At 35.9% G+C, this 12,757-nt stretch overlaps 1 protein-coding gene and 1 pseudogene across 2 annotated transcripts in view; both read right to left on the bottom strand.

Annotated features, from left to right (window-relative positions):
• The window catches only part of SPATA6 (spermatogenesis associated 6), a 146,648-nt gene that overhangs the window by 33,336 nt on the left and 100,555 nt on the right, over positions 1-12,757 (bottom strand). Inside the window, exon 11 of one of the 2 annotated variants that reach the window (XM_038558105.1) lies at positions 10,057-10,156. In XM_038558105.1, coding sequence (XP_038414033.1) covers positions 10,057-10,156 — 100 coding nt within the window. The remainder of the gene's footprint in view (positions 1-10,056; positions 10,157-12,757) is intronic. The other variant, XM_038558106.1, reaches the window with a different exon arrangement.
• Positions 5,589-6,967, bottom strand: LOC100855753 (annotated as a pseudogene).

Raw genomic sequence — 12,757 nt, 5'->3', positions numbered from 1 at the left:
GATCTAGCAATTGCACTACTAGGTATTTATCCAAAGGATTAAAAAAAAAATACAGATTCAGAGGGGTACATGTCAATCAGAGAAGGACAAGTACCATATAATCTCAGTCATATGGGGAATTGAAGAAAGCAGATGAACATATGGGAAGGAGGGGAAAATAGAGAGAGAAACAAACCACAAGAGACTCTTAATGATAACGAACAAATAGAGGTTGATGGAAGGTGGGTGGGTGGGTGGGTGGGGGTTGGGCTAGATGTATGATGGGTATTAAAGAGGGCACTTGTGATGAGCACTGGGTGTTGAATATATGTGATGAATCACTGAACTCTACTCCAGTAACCAATATTGTGCTGTATGTTAACTAAGTAAAATTTAAAATAAAAAATTTTAATTAAAAATAAAAGTTATATTCACAAACATATTGAAAACATAATGAAAGACACATGACATACATTGGGGAAAAAAATCAATCCCGAATAATCAACACCATGAGGTAAAATGAAGGGGGGGAAAGTGCACAATATTTTAGCTTGACTTTCCAAACTAAAGGAGCAAATCCCTCACAAGGGAAAGAAAATTGGATTTTAAGCAGATTTTGACAGAAACATTCTCTGTCACAATCAAATAACATATTTAAAGTAAAAAAAAAAAATGTAAGCCAAGGATTTTTATATCCAGCCAAAGTAACTTTCAAGAATAAACACTACAGACAAAATATCATTACCATGCAACTCAGGGAATTATAAAGTTCCTTATGGGCAGGAAATTTGATTTTACGAAAAGATCTCCAGTGCTGTGCATAGTGGCAGATGCAGAGCATGCAGATATTTGGTTGAGAATGCTCAGTATATGTGAATTAACCTAGGCAGAAAAATATGACTAAGTTTAAGAGCTTGTATTCAAGCTGCTCTTAGTGTAAACCAATTTAAGATACTGAGATTAGTGTACAGTTTAAGCCAGCTGCATGCATGCAAATATGTGTGCGTGTGTATGCACATATATATTTACATAGTTTGTTTTTGTTCAAAGGCACTAGGGAGCTGCTTACATAGTAGTACTAGTGGTACTAACATTCCTGAGAGAAGAGGTAAAGTAAAGGTCTGCAACTGGTGTTTTCCTGGGGGCATATGTGTATAGAGCATAGAACAAAATGCTAGGAATCTATGCTTTGTGCAACCACAGGTCCAATACATATACAAAATATGTGTTAATCAACTATTTTATGTTACTGGTTAGGCTTCTGGTCAACTACTATTAGTAGTTAAGTTTTGGGGCATCAAAAGTTATATGCAGATTTCTGACTGTGCAAAGGAAGAAGGTCTGGAGCCTGTAACCCCCACATTGTTCAAGGGTCAATGGTAGTTTAACTTTTTATTTTTGAATATTTAGATTTACAAAACAGTGGCAAAGATAAAAGAGTTGTACCCGGGAACTTCACCCTTCACCCCGGTTCTCAAAGTTTATATCTTAATATAGCTATAGCTGATTTTGCAAACCTAAGAAAGTAACATTAGTACAGTAATTATCTCCACTGCAGACTTTATTTGGATTGCACCAGTTTTTCCAGTAAGGCACTTCTATTCCAGGATCCAATAAGGATACCATGATGCTTTTAGTCATCATTTCTTAGTCTCCTCCAATCTGTGCCAAGTTTGTCCTTCTTTGTTTCTCATGACCTTGATGGTTTAGAAAAGTACTACTCAGGGATTTTGTGGAAAGTTTCTCAATTTGATTTTGTCTTATATTTTTTTCATGTTTAGACTAGGGTTATGGGTTTTGGGGAACAATGTCAGAGAGCAGTGCCCTTCGTATTACTTGATATCAGGGAATACAGGATGCCAGCATGATGTTAATTCTGATCACTTTGTGAACGTGGTGTCTACCGATTTCTCCATACTTTATTCATCAGAAACAAATCACTAAGTCTAGCCTATGCTCAAGGGAAGAGGAATTAAGCTCCACACCTCATGAAAGAGGCAATATCCACAATTATTATTTACAATTCTTCTGTAAAGAAGATGTGTCCATTCTCATTCTTAGTGATTCATTGTTTTGCTTATATCAACTCATGGATTTTATTTTATTCTTTTATTCTTTCAGCTATAATCCAAATATTGCTATTTATTTTGTTGCTCAAATTATTCTAACAATGGTCACTGGGACTTCAGATGGGCTCCTGTGTTCTTTTGATATGCTCCTGTTCTCCTTACTACCCCCCTTCTTTTATTTTAAAAGCAATTCCTCACATTCCATACTGCAAAATATTCCATCCTAATCTTGTGTTTTCCCTGTCCCAGCCTCAGAATCAGCTATTGCTCCAAGAGTCCCAATAACTTTTACTGAATATGGGTATTCAGAAACCAAGACCTGGGAGAGCTGGGTGTGTTCATTGCTATTGGGTTGCCACTCCTTTTGAGACTTTTAGAGAACAAAACTAGGAAATATGGATGTGTACTAATCTCAATATATGCTCATATCTATATCTGGGTCATTCTCTCTGTATATATATCAAAATAAACATGGATGTAACATAGGGTATACTATGATTAAAAATCTGGTTGTCTTTATGATTTATTTACTTACTTGTTCAACTCTCATATAAATGTAAAACTCTCATATAAATGTAAAGTATTTTCAGAATTGCTAATCCATACCCTTGTAAGAATCACACTCATCTAATAGAATACGGTGTGGCAAACTTCAACTCCCAGGGCATTTCTGGCCCTTGCCTGTTTTTGTAAGGCCTGATAGGTAAAAACAAAAAAAATTTTTAAATAGCTGGGGGAAAAAGTTTCATAAATATCATATAAAATTCACATATTAGTACATATGGATAAAGTTTTACTGGACTACAGAAACACTCATCTGTTTACCTATTGTCTATGTCTGCTTTAGTGCTGTAACAGCAGAGTTGAGTAGTGTGACAGGGACCCTATGACACAAAAAATATTTACTCTGGCTCTTTCGAGAGCTCTCTATTACAAATCGCTGCAATAGAATGTAGTGATTAAATAGTTCTTTTTGTCTTTAGCCTCATAGTATCCAGCCAAAACATAATACTCCAAAGTCATTTAGGGTAAGCTAATTTAAAGCTATATCTTGTAATTTTAGAACCTTTAGATTCATTTGTTATAATCTGCATTAAATCTTCAGAAGCCCAAATATCAACACTTGTTATTTTTTCTTTTTTCATTCAGTAAATTTCTTTCTGATGTATATTTCTAGTAGTTTTGACAAATGCATAAGGTAACAAATACATAAAGTAACAAATGCATAATGCAACTTCAGTAACAATCAGTTCCAATACTCTAAAAATCTCCCTGTGAAACTAATTTCTTTGTAGTCAACCTCTTCTGACTCACCCATACTTTAATATTTCAACAATGTCTCACATAAATAAAATCATACCATTTTATAAAGCTTTGAGTCCTAGCTTCTTTCACTCAGCAAACTGAATTTAAGACTAACCATGTTGTTATATGAATTTAAATCTCACTTTTTTGGGACGTCAGGGTGGCTCAGTGGTTGAGCGTCTGCCTTCAGCTCAGTGTGTGATCCCGGGATCTGGGATCAAGTCCCACATCAGGCTCCCTGTGAGGAGCCTTCTTTTCCCTCTGCCTGTGTCTCAGCCTCTCTCTCTCTCTCTCTCTCTCTCTGTCTCTCATGAATAAATAAATCTTAAAAAAAAATCTCACTTCTTAAAAAAGATTATAGTTTTAGAGATGGGGAGAGGAGCAGGCAAAGAGGGAGAGAGAGAATCTCAAGCAGATTCCCTGCTGAGCATGGAGCCTGACACAGGGCTTGATCCCACAACCCTGAGATCATGACCTGAACCAAAATCAAGAGTCGTCAGGTGACTCTCTAGTTCATCCTTTTTTATTGCTGAGTTATATTCCATATAATGGCTATACCATAGTTTGTTTGCCATTTGCCTTTGAAGAACATATTGACTGCCTCTAATTTTGGGCAATTATGAATAAACTTTCTACAAACATTCATGTACAGGTTTTTTTTTTTTTTCCATGTACAGGTTTTTATGTGAACCTAAGTTTTCAATTCATTTGGGGAAATACCTAAGTGTAGGATTGCTGGGTTGTATGATAAGTGTGTTTAACCTTATACGTAATTGCCAAACTATCTTGTGGCTGTACTACTGGGCATTCCCACCAGGACTGAATGAGAATTTCTATTGCTCCACATCCTTGACAGCATTTACTAGTATAAGTTTTTTTGGTTGTTTCTGTTAAACAATTCTATAAGGTGGCAGTGGTATCTCATTGCAGTTTTACTTTCATTTCTATGATGATTATTGAGCATCTTTTCATGTTTATTTGGTGAAATGTCTGTTCAGATTTACTGCCTGAGGTTTTTTTTATAATAAATTTATTTTTTATTAGTGTTCAATTTGCCAACATACAGAAAAACACCCAGTGCTCATCCCGTCAAGTGCCCCCTCAGTGCCCATCATCCATTCACCCCCACCCCCCGCCCTCCTCTCCTTCCACCACCCCTAGTTCATTTCCCAGAGTTAGGAGTATTTATGTTCTGTCTCCCTTTCTGATATTTCCCACACACTTCTTCTCCCTTCCCTTATATTCCCTTTCACTATTATTTATATTCCCCAAATGAATGAGAACATATAATGTTTGTCCTTCTCCGATTGACTTACTTCCCTCAGCATAATACCTTCCAGTTCCATCCACGTTGAAGCAAATGGTGGGTACTGCCTGAGTTTTAAGAGGATTTTTTAAAAATTCTGGATGCAAATCCTTAGTCATGTATGTGATTTGCAAATATTTTCATCCAGACTATGACTTGTCATTCTATTCTCTTAACAGTGTCTTTCACAGAACAAAATTTTTAAATTTTAATGGAGTTCAAGTTATCAAATTTTTAAATGGATCATGTGTTTGGTGTCATACCTTAAAAGTAATTTACAAATATAAATAGATTATCTACTATGTTTTAGGTTTATTTTTAAATGTTCACTTTTAAAAATCCAGAACCATGCATTGAAAAGACAGCAAATGCAAAGTCTCCGTTTAATTGACTTTGCACTTTTGTCAAAGCTCAGTTGACAATACTGATGTGGGTCTATCCTGGGGGATCTGTTCTTTATATGTCTATTATTTAGTCAAACCACACTGTCTTCATTGTTGTGCTTTATAGTAAGTCTTAAAATTAGGTAATGGATCCTCCAACTTTGTTCTTTTTCAGAATTATGTTTTTGGTTTTTCAATTTCCTTTGCCTTTCCATATACATTTTAGAATCAGCTTGTCAATTTCTACTAAAAAGTTTTGATAGGGTTTTAATTATGATTCCACTGAATCTAGAGACCAAATTGGAAAACTGACATCTTCATATTGACTTCTCCATTCTGTGAACATGGTGCACTTCTTCATTTAGTTCTATCTTCTTTGATGTTCAACAGCATTTTGTAATTCTCAGAACGCAAATACTGCACATATTTTGTTAGGATTATATCTAAGCACTTCAATTTCTGGTGCTATTATAAATGGTATGGACTTCTTTTCTTTTTTTTTTTTTTTAAGGGTTCAATGTTCAGTTTCCTTTAATGACCCCCATCTCCCTGAAGGGCAGGTACAGGCAGCTAGGCGATGATGACAAGAGATGTTTACTTGAAGATCTTGCCCTGATTGAAGGTTGTGCCCACATGCTGGAAGGCCCCCTCCCAGGAAAAGTACTCTCGAACCAGCGTCTGGGTCTCCTCGCTGCCAGGATCCAGTTTCCGCCACGTATAGGACTCGTAGTCCACCTGCCAATCTGGACTCAGCGGAAAGGCAAGCTCCTGGCCTCGGAAGACCCAGACTCCAGAAATGGAGCTGCTGTTGTTGGTTCCAAAGAGGATGACACTGGAAAAGGCATTCTTCCTCAGCTTGTCCAACCGTTGGAACATTCCAGTGATGAGGTTAAAACTCATAAAGGTCTGAGTGAGCTCCTCAGGGAAGCCGGTATTCAGCGTACCACAGGGACCAGCTATCCTTATCGAAATGCTCCCAGAAATACGGCAGTGCCACAGTGAGAGTGTCCTCATTGGAATACTTGCGCTTAAATTCGTCCAACACTAAGGTACTCTTGGGCAGGTGAGCAAAGGGGTCTTTGGCCTTTGGCTCAGCAGCCAGTGTCTGCTCTCATTCATCCATTTCCTCCTCAGGAGCAGGGGCAGCAGCCTTCTTCTCCTCTTTCCGCTCAGCCTGGGGCTTCGGCTTCTCTTCCCGAGAACCCTTCTCTTTCCGTGAGGTGTCTTTTTTAGGTTGGCTCTCCGCAAACTTTTTAGCATCAAACTGGGCCATCTTCTCACAGAGTTTCACCTCCCCCAAGACAGCCCGGAACTGGGGCTGGTTAATGCAAGGTAAGGAACCAGCGGTTGGTATTGGGGAAGGCCTGGCGGAAAGAAGGCTCCAGGACCTGTTTATAGAGCCTCAACAGGGTGCAGACAACTGTGATGTCAGCCAGTGTCACACGTTCACCCACCAGAAAAGTCCTCGTCTTCAAATGAATATCCAGGAGCCCCAGAATTCACCTCACTTCCTCCTTTGCATTCTCTGTGGCCTGCTTGTTGTGGTGCATGATGCCCAAGGTAGGAAACACCCAGGTACTGGCTGGGGGCACTATGTCGCTATCAGCAAAGCTCACCCACTGCACCACCTGGGCTGCTGCCTCTGGAGTACTTCCCCACAGTTCCTCATTGCTCACATAGTAGGCAATGGCATTGCTCTCAAACACACAGAATCCATCGTCACCCTCAAATGCTGGAACCTTGCCGGCAGGAAATTTACGGAGAAATTCAGGGGTGCGGTTGGTTTGGCCAAAGTGGAAGTGGGGTGGTGCGGAGAGCACGCGGACCTGAGCCCCGCTGTATTGAGCAGCAATGAGAACCTTGAAGGCCCTCCAGTTTTCAGGATATGTGTACAGGGTCCCAGCCGCCATGGTGATTCCGCAGAGAAAGGCTGGTATGGATTTCTTAATTTAAAATTCCAATTATTCATTGCAGATATATAGGGGAAAAATTGGCTTTCTTTATATTTTGTGACCCTGTTAAACTCACTTATTAGTTCTGAGAGCTCTTCTGGAGATCCTGTGGATTTTTCTGTAAAATCATATCCTCTGCAAATATGTTTTTTTTTCTTACTTTCCAATCTGTATCCCTTTTATTTCGCTTTCTTATCTTCCTGCATTGTCTAAGACTCTCCATATGATGTTAAAAGAATATCAAGAGAGAGCATCATGGTTTCTGAAAGACTGAATATTCGGTCTTTTACCATTAAGTATAACATTAAGTATCATATTAGCTATAGGTTTTCAAAGATGCTCTTCATTAGGTTGAACATTCCCTTCTACGTCAGCTTTACTTTATTAACAGTTTTAATATCAATGTAAACACAGAAGACAGGACTAGTAAACTAGAGGACATGTCTCATGAAAGCATGCAAACTAGAGAGAGAAGAAAGTAAAGAATTAAAAATATCAAAATAAGCATAAGATGCATATGCATCTAAAATTTTTTAAAAATTTTACATAAGTCTAAAAATCTAATACAAGTATAATTGGGAGTTCTACACAAACAAATAATGGGGCATAAGCACTGTTTAAAGAAAGACTGGCTACAGGTTTTCCAAAATTGATGGAAAATACCAACCTTCAAATTTAGGAAGCTCTGAAAACTCAACATAGAAATCAATCCAAGAATATGACATGTTAGGTATATAATAGTAAAATTACTAAATGCAAAGTTGAAGAGTAAATCTTAAATGCAACAGAGCAGATGAAAAATCTTCATATTACTTCAAAGACATAATAGCTTACTTTTCAAGACACAAAAGAAGCCAGAAGACAATGGAATAGTTTCTTTAAAATACCAAAGAAAATAACTACCAACCTAGAGTTTTATATCCAATAAAATTATCCCATAAAAAATAAAACCAAGATGTTTTCAAACAAAATCAGAATTCATAGCCAGGGGAATGTCAAGAAAGAAGTATTAAAGGCAGAAGGAAAATGACCCTAAAATCCATAGGGGAACATGGAAGTTAAGGAAAGAATGAAGAATAGAAAAAATATATAAATGACTAACATGAATAAACATTACTATATAAATAAAATTAATTTCTTGTGTTTTATGTATATAGAATTAAAATGCATGCCAAAAACATGCAAAAAGGGGGGCAGGTTAAAAGAGGGTTAAATGTTTTAGGGCCTCATTATTTTTAGGGAGGTCAACAAAAAAATCATTTATCATACATGCATGTTGAAATCTCTAGAGCCACCAATAACAGAAGAGTTAAAAATGAATAACAAGTTAATAAAAAAGAAAGTTATAAAAAATACTAATCCAAACAAAAGCCACATCAATCTACATAAAAATTCTAGATCTTAAGTCTACAAAAACAACCCCTTGTGCTACTCATAAGATATGCACTTTAAATATAATGATTAAAAGATTAAAATGTATACCTCTCAGGTTATGTTTTAACAGGTAGTTAGAATTACCTGAAAAAGTCTTTGATGGCACCTTCTTTATTTTTTTGTTTTTTGACGGCACCTTCTGAAGCTGAATGTATATATACCCTATGTCTGGGAAATTCCAAATAGGAAGAGTACATACATACCCAAAGAAGAAGAATACAACCATACTCAAAGTATGCATAAAATGCTTATAGCACCTCTGCAATAGCCCAAACCAGAAACAACCTAAATGTCCATCAAAAAAGGAAGAATAAATCAACAGTAGTGTTTTCATATAACAAACACCATACAGCAGGCAAAAGTAAAGAATTATTGTTGATTATAAGATATGTGCAGTACCAAGAAGTCTGAATTGCAAAGTCAAAGTGAAACAAGTCAGACAAAGAAGCAGATATTGTAGGATGTCATTTATATAAAGATTAAAACACACAATACTAATCTTACTATTTAAAGTTAGATAATGTTTACCCTTGGAGTGGCAGTAGCTGAGAGGAAAGAAAAGCTTCTGCAGAGCTGGTAATATTTTATTTCTTGATTTGGGTAGACAGCTTACACAGGAGTGTGCTGATTATTATAATTCATAGAGTTGTTACTTATGATTTGTGCATTTTCTATATGTATATTGTGTTTTGAAAACAAGCTTAATTTTTAAAAAGGTTTTATTTATTTGAGAGAGAGAGAGAGAGAGAGAGCACACAAGCCAGGGAAGAGGCAGAGGAAAGAGGGAGAAGCTGGCTCCCCGCTGAGCAGGGAGCCCAATGGAGGGCTTGATCCCAGGACCTTGGGATCATGACCTCAGCCAAAGTCAGACACTTAACTGATTGAGCCACCTAGGTGCCAGAAAACAAGCTTAATTTAAAAACAGTTATACATATAGAAACTTAAAACTGTACAAACTCATGGAATGCCAAATAATCCAGTTATATGGTGAGGACCAAGCCTAGTTCCTAATATGACACTCATGATAAATGATTCAGTAGACTACTGAATGAAACAAACAAACAGAAAAATCAAACACAAAAAGAATACACTGCAATTATTCCCCAGCTGTCCTTCATATATATGTTTGTTTGTCTTACCTCAGAAAATATTCTCACACTGATGTTCTCTAATATTACACCTGGTAAACCTGATCTTTTCTTTTAAATATTTAATTAACATAAAAATAAGCTGAGAAGTTTATTTCAAAATAATTATTTCTCACCCCACTTTACCATTTAGAACAAAATCTATTTGTAAGAAATGGAAGTGTTTTATACTGGGCCACAAGAGTCTCCATACTTTGAAGGCTATGAAATAATTATCATAAAGTTACTACTTACTGACTATGAGATAATTATTAGTAACACTGTTTAGAGTTCAGATGATATCAAACATTTTGCATAACGACTCAGGCCAAGCCAGAAGTTAGAGATGTTGCCTTTAGCAAAACCACTGACTTCCATCATTTGGAGGTTGTATCTTTTTTCTTCTCTTCCCAGTGGTTAACTATTACAAGTTTTAAGCATCTTGAGTGGTTTTCTTGCCCAATTAGAAAAGGCCTTCAAGAAAATATTTTAGAAACTAACATATAAATGTCTTTGATGAGCCTGATGTGATTTCAAGACATTTTTTACCCGGTCATGGATCTCATCGCAGTTTGAAGGTGAACACCAATCAGAATGGAATCTGTAGACATAAAAAACAAAGGTGACTTGTAGCCAGAGGGAGAGAAAAATAAATCTTTCCAAATGCCAGACACAGAAAGTCATTTTTTTTTTTTTACCTATCCCCATGTGGTAACATAGAAAGATGAAAATAGTATATTTTCTTCACTGACCAAGGATGAGAGGCAGATGTAAAATCAGGCACTGATTCTCTGCAGACATATTAAGTCTTTGTAGTATGTAGTATGTGCAATAAGTGGTCTTAATAAAGTTTGATGTGAATTAGGGAGAGCATACCTATATATATCTGACCACTTTAATGATCTCCTTACATAATTTGTTAGAGCTTTAGCTCCAAATAAAGATACAGATGCTCGTGGGCAGCCCCAGTGGTGCAGTGGTTTGGCGCCTCCTGCAGCCTGGGGTGTGATCCTGGAGACCCGGGATCGAGTCCCACATTGGGCTCCCTGCATGGAGCCTGCTTCTCCCTCTGTCTGTGTCTCTGCCTCTCTCTCTCTGTGTCTATGAATAAATAAATAAAATCTTTAAAAAAATATACAGATGCTCAGATTAGAACAATTCCATGTATAGTGCCTTTAAAATTAGTTTTTATTTTCCAATAATTTCATCATACTCTCTTAAATTATGTAGAAGAAATTCCTTTCTGTATACAGAAAAATAAAACTAATTTTATGAAATGAAACAAAATATTTAAATAGATGAAAATATTATTTAGAATCCAATTATGTTCTTACTCCCTCAGAATACATAAGAACATAAAAATTGAATGATCCCCCCTCAGCATAGATAACACTTCTCTAGTCTCTCCTGTAAGTGTGTTTTTTAAGTGAATATTGAAAAACAGGAAAATGTGACTTTTATTAAAACCTGAGTTTGGGAATAGAGAGAAATAAAGCAACCGTTCTTCTTTCTTATGCCCTTCCCAAACTCAAAATTGGCATTAGTATAACTAAGCTACTTTATCAATCTTATAAGTAATAATGAAAATCTCCAGGTCCATCTGATTATAATTCATCATATCAAGTATTATTGATATAATTCCTTCATAAAGGAATGGATACTAAAATGTTAACTGCTTACACTTTGCCTGTTTTCTCCCAGCTTGTGATGGCAAAGTTATAATTTTATATGTTTACTCAAAATATAAACTCTTAATCAGGAAAAATGATTTACATGACCTGTTTTTTAAAGAACACAGTCAATAATGGATGATCAGCTATATCTAAATTTTAATCTCCTACATTTGTAAAAGGAAATATTACTGGATCTACACAAATACATTGTCCAATTTTGTTATTTGCCTACGTAGGTAACATATCTTGAAAACCTGAGATCCAAATATGCAGTTCCAAGAGGATCTCTTCAGTGTACTATGAGAGGATCCACTAGTCTGTGCTGTGGTATAAGAAATGATTGCCCAACAATCTTTAACTTCATTTACAAAATTCGAAACCGTAAGCATGATTAAAAGGAATATCAGCTACTTTTAAATTAGATTTGCTAGTATTTCTTAGTCTGATTTTAGTAATAATTCTACAGCCTAATACATATAAGTCATAATATTAATATTTATTTTTGGAGGACAAAACTGTTTCTGAAATGTAACATTTATAATAAAAATTGCAACCGTTTTATGTGTGTTAACTCCATTGAAGATATTTTTTTAAATGGGCTTAAAGCAAAAAGCACCTTCACTATAAATAAAGAAATTCATTTGCTTACAGTCACTAATAGACTTTTTGAAAGCCTATTTATTCACATTCGTGATTAAGGAGTCAACATTTTATAATAATCCTAGAGGAAAACTTATTTTATCTTAATGACTATTTACCCAGTTAAACTCCTATAGCTGTATATCTTGTCATAGTCCCAATTTTGCCGGGGACACACAATCTACATTTCCATCATTTCAAATTGCTTACTGATTCCACTCGATTTTATAAACACCCTCTAAGTATACTGCTCACTAACCTAAAAAGCCGTATCAGAGAACGTATTATATTTTAAGGTGTAGTACTGAGTGTTTTCAAAAGGATGAAATGTTTCTGTTCCTGGTGATATGTCCTATAGACACTTTATTTTCCTTTATAACTAAATCAAAATCTTTTTTAGAACATACATTCAAAGTAGAGGTGTTCTACCCTAGTGAAAGTAAAAAAATTTATCTACCCTAAAAAGTACCTCAATAAAAGTTTATTAATTCCTTTAGATGAATTTAAATTCTTTTATTTTAAAAGTACCTCAACCTTCCTCAAGTGATAGGTGATAATGTTTAATATTAGAGCTACTTGTTTCCTTCTAGAAAAGAACTTACTACATCTACTATCAAGCATCAGAATAAATGTGCAAATGCCACTGACTACTAGAAGCCATCACCTGCACTGGACTATGAAAAAGAGACAGCTGACTTTAGCTAACCTCAGTGAAGAATTTTTGAGTATAGCCTCAGTGAAGAATTTATCAACTTGGGAAGACAGACTTCAAAAGGTGGGACAAAATTACAGACAAGGATAAAATAACGTGGGACTAAAATTCATACTGTATTACAGGTAGACAACTGGAGAGCTCTGTGAAATATGTGAAAAGGCAGAAAAATAAAACA

Source organism: Canis lupus, chromosome 15 (assembly GCF_011100685.1).
Source record: "Canis lupus familiaris isolate Mischka breed German Shepherd chromosome 15, alternate assembly UU_Cfam_GSD_1.0, whole genome shotgun sequence".
NCBI classification, from domain to species: domain Eukaryota; kingdom Metazoa; phylum Chordata; class Mammalia; order Carnivora; family Canidae; genus Canis; species Canis lupus.
The sequence above is the reverse complement of the archived record's forward strand: the minus strand, read 5'-3'. Positions and strand labels throughout refer to the sequence as shown.